At 36.3% G+C, this 19,324-nt stretch overlaps 2 protein-coding genes across 2 annotated transcripts in view; both read left to right on the forward strand.

The window, feature by feature from the left end:
• Positions 1 to 8,444, forward strand: part of LOC308496882 (disintegrin and metalloproteinase domain-containing protein 5-like) — a gene marked incomplete at both ends in the record, with an annotated part of 111,645 nt that extends 103,201 nt beyond the window's left edge. The window contains 3 exons of the mRNA XM_081046666.1: positions 3,673 to 3,682; positions 6,262 to 6,387; positions 8,379 to 8,444. Of these exons, the coding sequence (XP_080902792.1) occupies positions 3,673 to 3,682; positions 6,262 to 6,387; positions 8,379 to 8,444 (202 nt within the window). The remainder of the gene's footprint in view (positions 1 to 3,672; positions 3,683 to 6,261; positions 6,388 to 8,378) is intronic.
• A 249-nt stretch (positions 8,445 to 8,693) lies between these two features.
• Positions 8,694 to 19,324, forward strand: part of LOC308496883 (A disintegrin and metallopeptidase domain 3-like) — a gene marked incomplete at both ends in the record, with an annotated part of 140,333 nt that continues 129,702 nt past the window's right edge. The window contains 3 exons of the mRNA XM_081046667.1: positions 8,694 to 8,751; positions 9,297 to 9,379; positions 15,320 to 15,375. Of these exons, the coding sequence (XP_080902793.1) occupies positions 8,694 to 8,751; positions 9,297 to 9,379; positions 15,320 to 15,375 (197 nt within the window). The remainder of the gene's footprint in view (positions 8,752 to 9,296; positions 9,380 to 15,319; positions 15,376 to 19,324) is intronic.

Here is a 19,324-nt window from a genome sequence, read left to right on the forward strand (position 1 = left end):
GTGTATGTGAATGTGTGAACCATTCTGTTTCTTATTACAGAAGCAACAAGTAATAAACATTCATTTAAAGAATATAGGTATGCAAAAGAATGAAATCATCATCATCATTAACATTAGCACCTAGGATGATCTTTGTTAAAATATTTCAGTATATAGATGTACAGTGTGTGTGTGTGTGTGTGTGTGTGTGTGTGCATGTGTGTTGGTGTTTTTATCTTTTATAAAATGTGATTGTACTTAGAATTATGACAATTTTTTCCTCTTTCTAAATTAAAATCAGTTCATGTACTTAGAATGGAAATGTCAAGGCAATTTGCTTCATTGACTTAAATAGTTAACCAAACATGGATAAATAAAGAGAATATTTTAGAAGGCCACATCTATTATAAAACTATTTACAGTTGAGGTAACAGATAATTGTTTTTTCTGGAACTAGTTTTCATTTCCTTGATCCTTTCCTTTCGATGACCCATGCCTTTTAAATGGCTTGTGTTAGAAATATGTTAGCTCAGGAAAAACCAAAAAAGTAACACTGGTATTTTGTTTGTGTTTTTTGTTTTTGTTTTTGTTTTGCTTTCTCTTACAGTAGCAGTCTCTAACAACCTTGGCCTGGAGAGAGGATTGTACCAAATAAATTATCAGAAACTGACCCTAAACCAAAAAGGAAAAAAAACCCATAATTTCTTCCTCACCACTGTTGTCACTACTGGAGGTTTAGGTTACGAAATAATAAATCATCTGCACCTGATTCAACTGAATTACGTGTGGTGTCTTCACTGTATTTTCAGTCTCAACTTTCACCCTATCTATTTCAATTTGAATCAAAGAAAAGCTCTGAATCAGGTGAAAGCAGCCTAAGATCCTTATCCCATGAAACCAAGAGGGCCTACCAGTTCAGCCTCATGACCCAAGGATAAATAAAGAGTATTCCTTTTCCTTTCTCCTCTTTAGGTTGACCTGAATCTCCTTCCTTTAGTCTGAGCTTCCTCTTTCCCTGCAGAGATCCTAGCCTTCAGGTGGCCTGTGACTTGTCCCAGTGACATTTACTCAGATAGGCTTTGAATACAGTCCTCCTCTTGTTATATTGCTTCTCCTTTTTGAAAATGGCATACCCTCTTGAGTGTGTTGAGATACCTGTTTCCAAGAGTACACTTACCATGAAGCTAAGGAGGCAAAAGCTTCAGGGCCACTTGCTTGCATAGGTTCTTTTCAAAGTCATGCGCCTAATTTTATATTCCTTTTCCTTAGAGAGTTCATCAAGTTTTATACAGTTCAGGCCCCACTGAACCTGTATCTGCTTGTTCACCAGCTGACTTAGAGTGGTGAGGAGCTGGAAGGCAGTTCATATCAGCTCATAAGAGCTGATCATTAAACTATTATAAATTTTGCTCTTATCGGAAACGGAAGAAGTGTTGATTAGGATGTGGAGAAATTAGAACCATTGTGTATTATTGGTGGGAATGCAAAATGGTACAGATGTTATGGAAAAAAGTATGGCAGTTCCTCAAAAAAATTAAAAATAGAACTGTCATATGATCCAGCAATCCCGAAATTCTGGGTGTATATTCAAAAATCTGAGTTCAAGATCTCAAAGAGATATTGGCTTCCTGTGTTTATTCACAATAGTCCAAATGTGGAGATAACTTAAATGTACATCAACAGATGAGTGGATAAATAAAATGCATTCAAGGGAATACTATTCAGCCTTAAAAAAGAAGAAATTCCACCATTCCACTTATATGAGGTATCTAAAATAGTCAAATTCATACAATCAAAGATTAGAATGGTGGTTTCCAGGGGCTGAGAGCAGGGAAGAAATAGGGAATTACTAATCAATGGGCATAAAGTTTCAGTTAAGTAGGATGAATAAACTCTAGACATTTTCTGTACAACTCTGTACCTATTGTCTACAATAATGTAGTGAGCACCTAAAATTTGTTAGGAGGGTAGATCTCATGTTAAGTGTTATTACCACAATAAAATTTTTGAAAATTCAGAGGCTTTGTGAGTCAGTTGTTAAACAGCCATTATTAAAAACATTATATCAATTTAAATATATTAAAAACTAATACTCAAAACCAATCTTTAATTATTTTATTATATAAGGTCTGACAATTAAGCTCACGAACTGATCCTAGAAAAAGTGCTATGTGCCTCATTGCTGAATATCACTATAGTCACCTTCAAGGGACACCCCTTGGGAAGCTATGAACCAATGCCAACATCTAGTCTTTACTTCAAAGCAATTTTGGAACTCTTTTTCTGGAATGGCCGTCAGAGCTGTCATCAGATTACATTTGATGTCTTGAATGTCATCAAAATGTCTTCCTTTCAATATTTCCAATATCTTCGGGTGAAGAAAGAAGTCATTGGGGGCCTGATCAGGTGAGTAAGGAAGATGTTCCAATACAATTATCAGTTTACTGGCTAAAAACTCCCTCACAGACAGTGCCATGTGAGCTGGTGCGTTGTCGTAATGCAAGAGCCATGAATTGTTGGTGAAAAGTTCAGGTCGTCTAAGTTTTTTACGCAGGCTTTCAGCACTTCCAAATAGTAAACTTGGTTAACTGTTTGTCCAAATGGTACAAATTCCTAATGAATAATCTCTCTGATATCAAAAAAGTTAGTAACATTGTTGCAACAAGTTTTAAACCTAATTGTGAGACCTGTATTTTACTCTTAGCATTGTTCTTGAGGTTATGGCTATTGTATTTTTATGGTGAAATTACTATATTGTGGTGTGCTACTCATGTCTCTTCCCAACTCTGCCTCTAAAAATATCAAGTAGCCGCTTGAAATCAGCCTTCACTGAAACCAATAAACCTATAAGTCTGGATTTTATTTTTTTCCAGAGAGATAGCTGTGTAATATTTATGAGCACACCACTGCCCTTGTAGGTATCTCAACTTCTATTTTTTCCTTTTCAATACCTTATTTGAGGTGCATTTCTGTCATGGCGCTAATCTATCCCCAACTCACCCTGGACAAGAATACTGGTCCCTAGGATGTTTGGCATGGGTTGGCAGAGCCTAGGAGCCACACCTGTAGGAAGCAAAGAATGTGTATTTCTGTTATGGAGAGTGGAGAAGCTGCTAGGAGGCACTATTGTCGCACCACCAAAAAATGACAAAGATATAGAGTCTGTTGTCTAAGGATAACTTTATTCTGCCTTTAGGGCTTTTCAAATGCTGATGAGATGGGAGGTCTGAGGACCATCATGTGCGGCAGATATTTAACAGTTATTGTGATTACCAAACTTATAAAAGCCTAAGACAAATGAAATATTTAAGCAGCTCTGGGCCAGGGTTAGTTTGGGACTTCTAATGAAGCAGCATTTCTACTTTCACTGATGCTTACGCTGAAACTGTAGAAAGAAGTGAGGAGCAAAGAAAGTTTCAAAGATAGAGATGTCTTACAGAAGCATCTTTTTGCCTTTAAAATTGTAAAGGGTAATAGATACTGCAAAAATGAGGATGTTGCTAAAATAAAATGTTTTGCATCTTGTAAGAAAACTTCTCTGTTACTCATAATTACATACAAATTGTGTAAAAGGCTAGTGAAAATTTGGAAATCATGTAGTTGTGTAATATTTTGAGGATTCTTATTCCTAATTTGGAAACATAGGGGTTAGAAATTCTGTATTTATCAGTGAAAATCTGTGCTGTTATGCAGGTATACTCTGGTATGAAATTGTTATTTAATAATAGATGTAAGTTCTCAGAAATCAAAATGTAAAACCACTTCCTCATTGCTTAACTGCAGATAAGCTTTGTTTCCTGGCAGTTTTCTGAAATTACTCTGGCAAAATCAACACTTAACCTAGGCAGTGTAAAGTTCTATAAATTCCTTTCAGTCCTTCTGTTTTTTTTCTTTCTTAGTTGATATTTGATTATTCCTCATTCAAAAGTTGCTTCTTCTTTCATTTCTGAAAATTTCCATCTCTTCTGATTGCCAGTTGTGTATCTGTCTCTGATAATTTGCTTTGTTACCATCCATTTATTTGTCTTTAAATGTTGGTGTTACTCACCCTTGACTTCCATATCTTTTTATTGCATACAAGTACTTCATAACTAACTGTGTGCATTATTACTACCTGGGGAGAGTTTCCAAAATACTCATTCTGAAGCACTATCCCTAGAAATTCAGATTCAGTAGGATATTTCTCTGATACTGCTGGTTGTCCTTTTGATGTAAAATACTCCTTATTGCCACTAACTTAAATATACTTATATAGAGATCAATGTTTTATCTGAGTGCACATGCCTCCCTAAATTCCTAGAACTGGTCAAAGATTGCCAAGATAATTCTTGTTGGTGCTTGTACCTGTTCCTGAGTGTGTTATGAAAGGTCATTCTTTGAATTCCTAGGAAAAGGAAGAGGCCTGCTTAAACAGGTAGAGCTCAGGTTATGCAGTGTACTCACATGTGGACCACCAAAGGGAAACATACAGAGCATGCTTGCATCTTCAGAATACAATGAGAAACAAGGACAAGTTCCCAAGGAGGATTATCTCACCTATGGTACTTGGGATGATCCATACTAACACTTCCCCAATGCCTCAGCTTTAGTTGGACACAATTTAGATGGATTTTGATGGATAAACCGCATCTTTGCATGGATGGCAATTTTCCTCGGCAGCAGAGTTTGTCCTCCATTTGATGGCTAGTTATCCAGGCTTCTTCAGTCCTGTGGCTCTGTATTCTCAGCACATGACTCCACAGTTGCCAACAAAACTGAAGAAAGTGTGGAAAACTCATACCTGCCTACTAACTATCTCTAACAGGCAATGACACAAGTAACTTATTCTCATGGTCCATTGGCCCAATCTAGTCACATGGTCCCAAATCTAACTTCATAGGGACTGGAAAACATCAGAACTCATGGAATGTTTGGTGAGCACTACTTTCCCTAGCACACTGTGAACTAGAAAAAATGAAGGTTGTGCCAGCTGTGGCTAGGTATAGGCCTGTCATAGTTCCCATGATGGACGACCTTCTTAAGCACTCTTTGACAGGGCTGTGGTCACTGATTTGGCTAATGCTCTCCTCCACCCCTCCCCAACCAGTCTCTATAGAATCGGTTTGCTAGTTTCCATGTTGAATGTAAAACTAATCTCTGAGGTACATTGACATTGGAAAAATACCCTGCTGCACTGACAAGGCCTATAGACATTTCTAAAAGTTGGACACCCCGGAACCAGATAAGTGTGTGCATAAATGGAGTGCCATGTGTGGCAGCCACTGGAATGTACATTGCAGACCTCCTACTACAATGAGCATGAAGGGTCTGAGGTGGTGCTCTTTGAAATGAATGCATCAATTCGTTTTTGTCAAGGCCATGCTTGCCATGGTAAGTTCCCAACCAATGATGGAACTTGATAGAGATGTAGAAGGCAGACATTCCTGGGATTCAGGACTCCTCTGACAGCCAACTCTGGCTTGAGGACACCCCAACATTCTTGATAAACCTTCCTTTCATTGCATGGGCCTTCCTTAAACTTTGTAAATCCTAGACTGTTTCTATCCAGTTTTCTCTTCCTCTCTCCTTCACTTAGGGTCAGACTTGCTTCACTGTCTAATAGGGTTTTGAGCCTTTTCGTCTCTCTCCTCACTTTTCACACACTGATATCCCTCCTAGTAAAATTCTAGCACATTTAGTCCTAGTTGGCATCTGATTCTCGGGAGATCCAGAATGAAATGAGTAATAATGAGAGTACTGTGTTTAAACCAGTAGTAAGATGTGAATTTGGCTCTGTTTACGTAATCCTGCAGCAACGAGGACAAGATCCCTCTTAGAAGGAGGGTCACAGATAGTCCTGACCACAAAGTAGCAGTACAATTCTAAAAATTTTATGGCAATTGGGGAAAATGTCCCAGTATAGGGAACTATGTGGAAGATGAAATAAAGCAGGCATTTAAAAATCAGTGGAGTTAGCTGGTTACTACTAAGTATTATTGATGCCCTGCAGAAGGATAAGAGATTGAAGGCTGAAACAAGCAGTTACCAACTATGTGTGAGGGCCAGAGAGTCTGAGTGGAATCAGGAAACAGAAATTGCATGGTAATTTAAATAAGAGGAGTTTAATAATAAGCTGCAATGAGCTAGGAGAGTAATTATAAAGATACAAAGAGAACTCTACAGGTACCCTAGGTCTGAGGGAAAGTATCCAAAGAAGAATACATTAGGAAGGGTGGCCACTCTCCAAGGCTAGAGTTCAGATCTCACTAGAGAAGGTGTGATTTATGTCTACTTGATCACTAGGCTGGAGCTGGTCTGCAGACATTTGGAAAGCAGAAAACATACCTCCAGCTAGTGTTGCTGGGAGAATCAGTGCCACTTCGTGTGCATGGGCTGAAATGCACAGAATCTGAGTCAGGATGGGCACAGGTAAGTCACAGCTGGTATGGGGTTGCACAGGGTATATTGGGATGGTGCTGCAGGAGCATAGCCTGAAGTACGTGATGTCCCTGTCAGTAAGATCATGAGAATGTGGTTACTGGGTCCAGATCAGGCTTGCGAGGCACTGAAGGACAACATGCTCTGGCAGTATAAGCGCCTGAAGCACAGCACCACTGAGTACCTGCATATGCTGGCACTGCTAATTGCCATTGCAAAATTAAAGCAAAAGTAAAACATAGTACATACCTAAGAGTCTCTTTCCTTTAATGTCCCTCTGGTGTCTTGTACTGGCAAATTTTAGTATCACCCTCATTGTAATGGAGAAAATGTTTAGAGTTTCATCCATTATTGCAGAGTGGGTAGTGAATAATGAATTTGGAGTTGAGAGGCAACAAATGTATAACTTGCATATGACCAGCTACAAGTGAAGGAAAAAGCCTAAGTTGGCTTATGGATAGTTTAACCTGGTCTTCTTATGGAAACAAGGGGGTCTGGGTAGAGGCATGTGGATGGACATACAGGAATAGGCACGACTATGAAGATTATATATATATGTCTGTGAGTGTGTTTCTAGAAGAGATTAGTATTTGAATTGGTGAACTGAGTAAAGCAGATGGCCTGCCCCACGCTGGGTGGGCATTAACCTTGTGTTTTGAGGGTCTGAATAGAACAAAGTGGGGAAGGAAGGGCAGTTCACTCTCTGCTTGAACTGAGACATCCATCTTCTCTTGCTTTTAGACATAGGTGCTCCTGAATAAGGAAATAAATGGTAGATAGATGGATGGATGAATGGATGGATAGAGAGATGATAGATTTAGTAGAAACGTGAACAACCTTTAAATACTTATCATGTCTTCAATGATCATATAGTAGACTTCAAAATGTGATTAGGTTTTAGACTATCAGGAAGACATTTCATTTTAAGAGCAGTATAGTTAATCCTGATACATTAAATTACATCAATATTCATATAATTTTGCAAAAAAGATACGAATTTTTATAGTATATAGAAGTAGTCAAATAAATAAAATGGTATACAACAACAGGCATCACAACAAAACTAAATAATTAGGCTGTAAATATGTTAGTGAAATAATGTATGCAGAATTGGCTATTTTGAAGTTAAATTTTATTCTGTTATTATTTGTTACTTGTACAAATATTTTTAGATAAACACTAATGTGTTTTAGGAAAAACACAAAGAACAGTTTTTTTTTTTAAAGTGTATCCTTATCCGTTTTTCTATTTTCATTCCTTTTACAAATTGAGAAAACACAATCCTCTGATTTTGGGTATAAATATTGCACGTAAGGAATGCAAGTACAAGTATTCCATGGAAGGACAACTTAAGAACTGTCTTGCAAAAATGTGTGTGCAAAATTAAAATTATGCAAGTCACCAAACTGCACACTAACGCCATCAAATGAAAGCTAATTCCAGGTTAATTCCATTTGCCTTTCCACATGTTAAGCCACACTGTTGAGGGGGAAAAGTTGATATTTAACTTTTATTTGGTCTCCTTAGCCACAGATTTCCCTAGGAAGCCGAATTATAGACAAGGTATAAATAAATAAATAATGGGAAAATAAAGTTGTTTTTATAGGATCATTTGATGCTTGTGATTATTTTCCTACCTGATACTTAAATGATAACTTCATACTGGAGGATTAAAACAAATATGTACACAAATTTCATATTTAGCTTTTTGTTTAATTTTGTTAAATCAAAGAATTTTCTAAGAAACAAACACCAGCAATAGAAGAATTGATTTACATTTTTTTCAACAATATCTCTTTATGTGTGTGGATGTATGTGTATTTGTTTTGACTTGTGACTTAAGTAGAAATCCGACAAGAGATATGATTAAAATAGGCAATTGTCTGTTACTAAACATATTGTGAATTGCTATTTTCTTTTTCCTTCACTACAGTAATTCAGCCATTGTACCCGTAAGCTATGACGTGAACCCTTTAATATAGCCAAGAACTTCACAGCAAATGGCCTACTACTGCCAGAGGAGAAAGCGCTTTACAACACCTATGTGACCCCTGAAGGTCTTTAAAATGTCAAATTTTGGGGAAATAAAGAGTGTGGGCAGGACACAGGCTCCCTAGTGCTCCCTTGTACTGCGGGCTGGGGTGGGCGGAACCGAACAGCCGCGGCTCCACCTGCGGTAGCCCTTTTGCTCCTCCTGCCACGCACCTGGCCAAGAGCCGGTGCCCAGAGCTCGCGAGCTGCTTGCTGCCTTCCTTCCTCCAACTGCCATCGCTGCGGGGAGGCCCACCGGTCACGCAATGCTTTCTATCTTGCTGATCCTTTCAGGCCTGGGCTGGCTGACCTCCGCAGGCCATCGTAAGTGGAGGACCTCCACCTCCCTAGGGTGGCCTGGCAAAGACCCCCGGGTGTGGCAAACATTGCCCTCCTTGCTCCAGAACCCTGGCAGGCCTGGAGAGAGCCCAGTGTCCTGTCAGAGCCTGCCTAGTTTCAGGGTCCTGCTGGGCCCAGTGGTTGGACGGCTCAGAACAGGTCTGGGACAACTGTCCCTCACTTAACTTGATCCTGCACTGGCAGGAGAGGGCGCCCATCTTCTGGGGATGTGGGGAAAGGAGAGAGCCTGGATGGGGTCCTGAGACCAGCACTTCTTCCCAGGGCTGATGTCATCCAGTTGCAAGTGTCTGAAAAGTGATAGGGTAATACCCACCCCCCCACACACACCTCCACAGGCCTCTTCCTGGAATCCAATAGCGTATGATTTTGTGGTGTGTGTGTGTGTGTGTGTGTGTGTGTGTGTTGGGCCTTGGAAGTTCAAAGAGTGATGTGATAGGAAAAGACTAGTATGTGAAGAATAAGGATGCTCTATGCCCTGAGAATGCTGACATATGTTTTCCTTACTGCAGACTCTGAAACATCACTTCTGCAAATTACAGTGCCACAGAAGATTGGAACCAACACCAATGATGTTGATGTTTCAGAAACGCATGTAATTAAGAAATCACTTTTTTTAAAAAATGAGTGTTTATTTTTGCTGGACTATATGACCCAAATTAATTCATGCATATCACTTTTTGAAATTGTGTGTTCTAATTACTGTGTCAGAGAGCCATTTTGTTTGAATGAGAGCAAGTGTTTTGATTTTTTTCATTCTTCAAGTGATATATGAACATTATGAAATTATAAAGACACACAATGACCTGATAGGAATCCAAGGATTGGAACCTCAGTAGCAGGGTCTGGGAGGAACATTGAATTGCCAACTGGAAGACAATTACACTCTGAGGCAAATTTTATAGATTGAATGGTCTATCTGACTGTTTCCTTTATGGCACCCAAAAAACTCCAGTGATTTTTTGTTCATAAAAGCTATTGCACCAAAAGCAAATATCCAGAGAGCTTAAAATGTTTAGGAGAGTATAACATATACTGGGGAAATGCTAACGAAAAGAAAATATGCGTATCCCTGAAAACAGCATGAAATAAAACAAAAGCAGTTAGTACACAAACAGAAACTTAACACATGTACAACATTATGAAGGATAAGTATTATTACTTAAAATATTCACTTTACTAGGAACATATAACAATTCTAAATTTATATGAATCAAATAAAGTGCCCTCAGCACATATAAAATAAAAACAGCACTAGAAGGAGAAATTTTCAAATCCATTTACATAGTGAGATGTTAAAATGTTTTTGTCAAATGTTAGTTGACAAATCATAAAAATATAAAGACAATTTGAATAACAAAGATAACCTTTTTAATCAATGGATATATTTTTACAGAAGTGACTCCACGGAGTGAATGTACTGCTTTCCCCTATTTGTTAGGACTCGCTAAACTTCACAGGGTATCACACATGAGGCTGTTCTTTAATGGCAAAGCATATGGTGCAGTAAGAGAAAGAGAATTCAGGCAAATATCAGGATCCAAGAAACATCCACAGTGAGCAACCAGTGAACCTAGTCTCTGCTCGTGGAACAGGCTGAGTCTCTGGCTTGAAATAATAAGACCCAAGGAATTTGGCCTTGGGAGAGCTCCTTACAAAGCTTTTAGTGACTAGCCAAGCTAGCCTTCTCAAAGGAAGTAGGGAAACACTAAGGAAGCTAACCTTGGCCAGGGGGCTTTTGAACCCTAAACAGTGCATTATAAATCTCACTGCCCTTATCTTAACTAAGAGTCAGAAACATTTAGGCTTGTAGGCATTCCCAGAAATATAGAGCTTTTCTAATCCAGCTGTAAATCAGCTCTGTCTCCACAGTAAATAGTGTACATTCTTCTCAAGAACAAACAGATCATTGAACAAAATTGACAACAGTAAGTTAAAAAAAATTAAAAATCAAACACCAATAGTACAATAGTACAGAACTCATCTGGTAAGAATCTAATTTAAAACTTAACGAAAAGTCTGAAAAATGTATTTGGTAATTTAAAAATACACTTGTGCATAATTCATGAGTTGAAGAAGAAATCATAAATTATAACGAATATTAAATAAATAATGGACAAGAATGAAAAAATTACAGACCAAAATTTGAGTCATGCTCTTAAGATGCTATAGGGGCATAATTTATAACTACAAATACATAAATAAGCAAACAAAGTCTGGAAATTAGAAGTTAAAAATAATTATAACCTTAAAAGTTTTAAAGATATTACTAAAATTAAGAAGAATTAATGAAAAAGAAAATTAAGCTAAAATAGCCTAGATTCACAATGTCAAAAGTTGATTTCTGAAAAAAATATAATACAGATATTTTGGTGAAATAGATTAAGGAAAATGGAAAGGAGAAGGAAAAATATGTAATATTAGAAATGAGAAATATACAAAGGAGCAAATAAAACTATTAAAAATGTATTCTTATAAATGTTACATATATTTTTAGCCATAAAAATAATACTGACCTAAGATGACATAAATCAACGTTGATACATTTGTCATGTTAAGAAACTGAAACATTGTTTAGATTATATGACTGACCCCTCCAATAACAGGCTATACTGGGTCTTTAAATAATGTGTATAATTATATCAAAATACAAAAATCTGAAATATTTTTTGTACATTTAAACTCCTGTAGTCTGACCCAGATCAGAAAGTTTCCTTGTGCCTTTTTCAGACATAACCACTAACTTCACTATTTTGTTGTCTTGAAATTCACAAGAAAGGGATCAGCCATTAATACTTTTATTTGTGTGTGTGTGTGTGTGTGTGTGTGTGTGTGTGTGTGTGCGTGAGTGTGTGTGTGCCTGATTTCTTTGATTCAACATTCTATAATATTTTTGAGATTCACCTATGGAGATTCATATCTGTTTTAGTTCATATATTTTATAGCTTCCTAGTGTGCTAAAAATTGAAACATTAACCTGTTAGTGGACATTGTTTTCAACTTGTAATCATTATGAATGAATTATGAATAAATCTGCTCTAAAGAAACAAGTATTACGTTGATGTATGCTTTCATATGCATATTTTTAGGGGTGCAATGCTGATGTATAGAGTAAGTGTACATTTAAATTTGTAGAAATCTGGTTAATACAAATTTATTTAAACGGTTATAGTATTTTGCATTTCCACTAGCAATATATGAGAGTTTTAGTTGTTCCATATCCTCACTAAACTTAGCAATCTCAATCTTTTTGCTGTTTGCAGTTTTGTTAAATTTATTCATTTTCTCTATCTTCTTGGGTCATTTGCCACGATGAATAGTGATGAGTGACTTGTAAAATGTTGATGGGCCAATTGGATATGAATTGCAAATATCATTTTTTAGGCTAGGGATTGCCTTTTAACATTCTTAATCATGTCGTTAGGTGAACAACAGGTTTTAATTTTGATGATGTCTAGTTAATCAACTATTTTATGGCTATTCTTTTTATCTTCTATTTGATAATTATTGGCTGTTGTCCTATATTTTCTTCCAGAAACTTTATAATTTTAGTTTAGATATTGATATCTGTCATCATTTCTAAATTTTTTTTTATGATATAGTATAGGGGTCAAAGGTCGTCTTTTTCCTTATGAGTATCTATTGACTTACATCCATTTATTGAAAATGTTCCTTTTCCCATTAATTTAAATAGGTACCTCTGTCAAAAAAAAAAAATGTTTTGTGGATTTATGCTAGACTCAATTCTTTCCAGGTGATGTAATTATTTTTACTTAAATGGCACATCATTTTAATTACTATAGTTTTATAGTAAGTCCTGGAATTTAGTATCTTAAAGCCTTTTACTTTTTGCTTTCTTCAGAATTATATTGTATATTATATGTCATTTGCATTTATATATAAACTTGAAAATTATCTTGCCAAATTTTACAAATAAGCTACTGGATAGCTTTCAAACTGCAAGTTACTTTTGATTGAAATAAAATCTTAACATTAATATGTCCAATTCATAAAATTGGCACATCTTTGCCATTTATTTAGGTCTTATTTAATTTTATCTGCCATGCTTTGTAGTTTTTATGTAGAGGACTGCATTTTTTTTATGCTTTCTGATGCTTTAGTAAATGGTATTTATAAAGTTTATTTTTCCGATTGTTTCTCTCTCATTTTAGAAAAATAAAGTTGATTTTTGTATATTTAATCATGTCAATTTTGGAAATAATAAATCATTGTCATTAACAATTTTCTGCCATTCCCTTTGGATTTCTATGTATTACATTCATCTCATTTACAGATAAGGATAGTTTTGTTCTTGTTCCCCAATCTTTATGCTTTTTTTGTACTGAAATCCCATACAATGTTAAGTAGCAGGTAATAGCTCATCTCGTTTAATGATGCTTTTGTGTATGTTTTGTTTTTAATGTAGAAAGAAGCTACCAATATATTAAATATCACAAATAAATATGACATTGTCTGTAGGTTTCATAAATGACCTTTACTAGTTTTTTGGAAACTTCAAAACTTTTCAGATAGATCTACCTATCTGCAGTTATATATAAGTATACATATCTGTGTGTGTATGTATATGTACATTTCCTGTCAGTGTAGTGAATCAGCTTTTCATTCCTGGGATACAAGGCCATTTTGTCACAATATGATTTATGTGTGTTTGATTTAATTTGGGAGTATTTTGTTTAGGGCTTTAAAATTATGATCATAATAATTGTTTTACTTCCTGGGAATATAGTTGTCTTATTGCAATATCTGGATTATACTGCCTCATAAACTTAGTTGGGAAGTGTTCTAACTTTCTATGTTTCATGAATTTCTGTAAGACTAATATTTTTTTCTTATTCAAATGTTTAGTCCAGTTCACCATTGAATAAATATCTCTGGATGTAAAGATTTCTTTGTGAGAAGATGTTTAAATTCAAATTTTGATGTAATTTGGCTTAAACCTATCAATTTTTATTTAATTTTTATTATTTCTATATGCCCTTTGTTTCTGTTAGATTTTTCAGTTTTTACTATGTTTCTTTTTTTTCACTATTCAATTTATCTCGTTAATTGGATTTTACTAGTTTTCATCATTGTTTACCATTAGTGAGGAGTAGAAAATGGTGTTTAGAATCCAGTCTCAGTCTGCTTGGTATGCTAATTGCTACTGGGATTTCACTATTTACGTATAATTCAGTGGTCCAAGCTAGAAAATATGTATGTATACACACACAAAACACAGATGTAGGGTTTGTGTGCATAGGTGTGTGAATGTGTATAAATATGAATGTGGGTTTATATTAAAACCATAAGTTTATATTGATATATCCAACTCCAATTGAAGACTACAGGTAAAGAAAAAAAATGGGGGGAAGAACTGATAAGATACGCTAGAAACAAACAGCAAGGGTGTCAGATTATAGTATAATATATGAATTTCATTAAAAGTAATTGGTGTAAACTTTGCAAATGCAGTCAGAGATTGTCACATTGGGTGAAAAAAATTGATTGCTGTCTACAAGAAATACTTTTTAAGTATGAGAAACAAATAGGTTAAAATAAAAAAAATGGAAACATATTTCATTAAATATTAAAAAGAATTAAACCTATGTTTCATTAAATATCAAATCAAAAGGAAGTACAAGTTCATAAATTAATATCAGACAAGTAGACTGCAGAACAAGAATATTATCAGGATAAATAGTGGCATCTCATAATGATAAATAGCTCACTTTATCAAGAAGGCATTATATAATAATTCTAAAAATATTTGCATCTAATGAGAGTGTGTCACAAACATGAATCAAATACCTATAGAAGTGAATAAAGTAGACAAATCCCAAATTACATTAGCTATTTAAAAACTCTTCTGTCAGTAAATGATATAAAAAAATCAAATTGGTAATCTACAGGGATCTAGAAGGCTTAAAATACTAACAGTCACCTTGACATTAATGGGCATGTGTAGAACATAGGAAGTGGGTATTGAATTTTTATCAAATTCCTTTTTGTAATTATTGATACATCATAATATCTGGAGTTGGGATATTAAATGTGGCTATCCCTAAAAGTTGTGAGGAAATTCCTAAAGAGAACAGAGAGATGAAAACTATATATAGATATTGCTTTTGACAGCTACGAGATACTTCCTTTAACCTTCAAAGGGGACCTGCACTGTATTATTTAATTTTTAATTTTTTTGTGCTAGAAACTGCAAAGTAGACAAAAGATAATAAAATTCAAGTTTTTTCAAAGGTTACACAGCATTTCTAAATATAATAATTTTTAAATTAAAATTTGTTTATGATAATAAATACTAATGACTTAAATGCTCCTACTTTTTAAATAGTTTTAAATTCCTTGATTTTCTCACATTTTGAGATTGAAGAAATATAAAAATATACCTATATATAATTTTGAGACATGCATGATACAATCTGTATTTATATGTGAGTACATTTTTAAAAAATTATGACTTTTGACTTACAAGAATTTGAAATTTCTAATAATTACTTTCTCTCTGAATATTTTGCTGTAGGTCACTTATGCCATCGAAATTGATGGGAAAACATACACTCTCCATCTTGAAAAACAGTAAGTGTCGAAGACAGTCCGTTTGTGCGGAAAAGCAACTGGAGCAGCTTGGGTGCGCCCACAAGTTGGGTAGGGCAGGGTCTCAGAGAATCAACAGGGCAGGGCAACCAGGTTGCTAGAGACTCAGACTTGGCACTCATCTGCACCTACATGCTGGGAGTGGGGAAGGCTCAATAAAGTAACAGTGGCTTCTTCCAGCACTTCTGTCTGGGAGAATACTGTCCCTCCAGCACTTACCCTGAAGCCAGTGAATTCAGTTCCTCCCAGTTTTCAAATTGGTACCCCAGTACTGGAACTCAGAGCAAGTGAGTCGATCAGTGGGTAAGTCTGTGCACAGACCCATTAAGAGGAATGCCTGGAACTCCAGTTCACGCAGACATAATCTCCTCCACCACAGTCAGCTCAGCCATAATCCCCACTGGTTTTCACAGCCAGAAGTTATGAGACTTCTCTTCCCAGTATTGGGACCCTGAGCTGGAGAACCTGGGGTGAAGTGGGGACCATATACTCCGCAGGGGGGACCTGCACAGCAGAAATATCCCTCTCAATTTTTAACAGCCACACATGGATGTGGGACCAGACTGTTTCATGTCTCTGCTCCGCCTACCATTCTCAACATAGCTTCTTCTGTATTCTAAATTATAGGACTTTCTTTAGCTAGACTTCAGATGGTTTTCAATGATCGTTGTTTTGTAGATTAGTTGTTGTTTTAATGTGGTCATGAGAGGAGGCGAGCACAGCGTTGACTTACTTTGCCATCCTGAATGGAAGTCTCTGTTTTTAGTTTCTTAAATGTTTATAATCACTACTCTAAATTACGACTGAACAAGAGTATGAATATTATATTTATTTAACATGTTATACTATACCTTCTTCCTGATTCATGTCAGACTAGATTTTTCGTCCATCTTGAGATTTAAAATCTAATATTTGTGCCAAATTCTATTAATAATTTAGTGATATATATATATATATTAAGGTATGTTAGATAGATTAAAATTATTCTGTGTAACTCCTTAAAATATAACAATTGCAAAAATTAAGGGAATAGTTTTATTTGTCCATTTTTAATTTTGTCTCCAAGTTATTTTACGTTTGTATGATTTAAGCATTTTCTTGATATTCCACAAAATTGATTTTCCTCAGTTTGCTATAGTATGTATTTTTAATCTCTTAAATTTTCTCTTTTCTACTTTCACTCTCTGAGGAAACCAATATCAATAAATCTTGTATGTATCTTTCCCTCATTTTCTATCTAAAATTCATCTTTCCCTTAAATAAAACATATAGAGACCTACCAAAAAATTTGACTTTACAAAAATGGGAATTAGGTTTTGCAACTGGCAGGTCTTATTAAATAATGGTGTTTATTTTCTTGCTCTATGTATGTATTGTAACTCATTCTTTAATAGATAACATTCCATTATATGTAACATTGATAGGTAATGAGGTTATTTCCAGGAATTGTCACTATATAGTCCTTCAATAAACAGCTTTCTATCTATATTCTTATATAGTATAGGTTTTTGTTTATTTGTTTTTTGTTTTGTAGCCTTGATATCAAGAAATAGGTTTCTGGCCTTTTTGTCTGTGTACACCACAGAGTAAGTACATCATTAAAGTCTTTCCTCCTGTGTCATGTCTAACTCAGTCTCCTAAAGAGCTTGAACAGCCGTGGAATGTCTCCATTGGAGGTTTAAACTTTGAAACAACTGATGAGAGTCTGAGGCACCAATGTGAGTAATGGGGAACACTCACAGACTGTGTGGTGATAAGGGATCCAAGCACCAAGTGTTCCAGAGTTTTGGGGTTTGTCACGTATGCCACTATGGAGGAAGTGGATGCAGCCATGAATGCAAGGCCACACAAACTGGATGGAAGAGTTATGGAACCAGAGGCCTGTCTCAAAGGAAGATTCTCAAAGACCTGGTACCCACTTAACTGTGAAAAAGATTTTTGTTTGTGGAATTACAGAACAAACTGAAGAACATCACCTAAGAGATTATTTTGAACAGTGTTGAAAAATTGAAATGATTGAAATCATGACTGACAGAGGCGGTGGCAAGAAGAAAGGCTCTGCTTTTGTAACTTTTGCTGACCATGACTCTGTAGAAAAGATTGTCATTCAGGAGATGACATCATAAAAATGGCAGCATGAAATCTCCCCTGGAATTTACAACAAACTGAACAACTATAAGTCAACAAAGGACTCCCAGCGCAGCAGACAGGCAAAACTAAGAGGCACACTATTGAAATCATCTAAAGGTGGGCAAACTGTAAGAGTGGGGGAGAAGAGAAGGGAGAAGTGAGACGGGAATGCATGGGTGCAGGACGCAGACCTAGCTCAGTGCTCCAAATTTGCTACATCCTGGAACTACTGCAGCTGCAGGAGAAACCCACAGCTTATGGCTCACAGGGCTGAGGGGACAGCATATAACCGGCTGAACCCAACACTCACGGCAGAGACCTTGGAGAAAAGACTGAGGGAAGAAAGCTGAAAATGGTGGTTTAATCCCTCACTGCAGAGCAGAGAACAGAAGCTTAGGCACTGAGCTTAGCTGCCCTCTCCCTACCCTCCCAAGGCTCGCCCTGCCACCACCTGCCCAGTGCTAGAAATGGAACAGTAGGATTGTCAAATCAAACGAATGGAATATTTGCAGCTCTGAGAACTGTAGTCCACAGATATGGACTCGGAGCCCAATTAGTTCCAACAAAGGGGAGGGAGCCAAGGAAGCAGGACTGGCTGTGGTGGTGGTCGTCCCCATTGCCACCTCTCTCAATCCACCCCGCCCCTGTCTTCACCTGTCTGGGTGGATCCCTGCAGGAGGAAACAGAGCTGTGGAAACACATGGGCTCTGAATGTGGTACAGGAAGAGCTTTGGAACTTCAGAAGCTCTCTACATCCCCCAATGGAGGCGGCGCCCGATGACCCAGGCGAACTGTTCACAGAGGAGAAGCCCACATTCCAGGAATCCCCCCCTTGTGTGAGACGCTAGAATAGTGCAGAGAAAATATAACACTACAGTGTAAAAGAAAATAAAAGGCTACAGTCATTGAGAAAACATTCTACCAACACCTAATGGAAAACAAATGAAAGACCTCTTCCTATCAACCCGTTGCAGAACCCACTCCTATAGATGTGTAGGAAGAGAAATTATAAATCATTAATAGCCAAGAATAACCAGCTCAGAAAGAAAATGAAAAGTCTCCAGAAAATGAACTTAAAGACATGGAAATATGTGACTTAAATGACAGAGAATTCAAGATTGCAGTTCTTAAAAAACTCAATGTGATACAAGAAAACACAGACAGGCAGTTTAATGTACTCAGAAACACAATCAAAGAACAAAATTAACATTTTACTAAAGAGATTGAAATTTTAAAAAAGAAGCAAAGAGAATTTCTTGAGAATAAGAACTCAATAAAAGAAATGAAAAATGAGATAGCCAGGTTAGGTAGTGGAGTTGACCAGATGGAGGAAAGAATCAGGGACATTGAAGAAAGAAATCTGGAAATGACATGCATGGAAGAAGAAAGAGACTTGAGACTTAAAAGAAATGCAAGAACTCTACAAGAACTTTCTGACTCATGTTACACTTTAAAGAACTAGAAAAAGAACAAATGAAACCAAAGATCAACAGAAGAAAGGGAATAATAAAAACCAGAGCAGAACTAAATGAAATAGAGAACAAAGAGGCAATAGAAAAAAATTAACATGACAAAGAGTTGATTCTTTGAAAAGATTAATAAAATTGATAAACCCTTGGCTACTCACTAATATAAAAAGAGAAAAGACACTAATAAACAAAATCAGAAATGAAAGAGGGGAAGTTATCACGGATGCCACGGAAATACAAAGGATCATCCAAGAATACTGTCAAGGACTATATGGCACCAAACTCAATAACCTAGAAAAAATGGAGAAGTTCTTAGAAACATTTAGCCTTCC

The sequence above is a fragment of the Rhinolophus hipposideros genome (assembly GCF_964194185.1).
Source record: "Rhinolophus hipposideros genome assembly, chromosome: 4".
Classification (NCBI taxonomy): Eukaryota; Metazoa; Chordata; class Mammalia; order Chiroptera; family Rhinolophidae; genus Rhinolophus; species Rhinolophus hipposideros.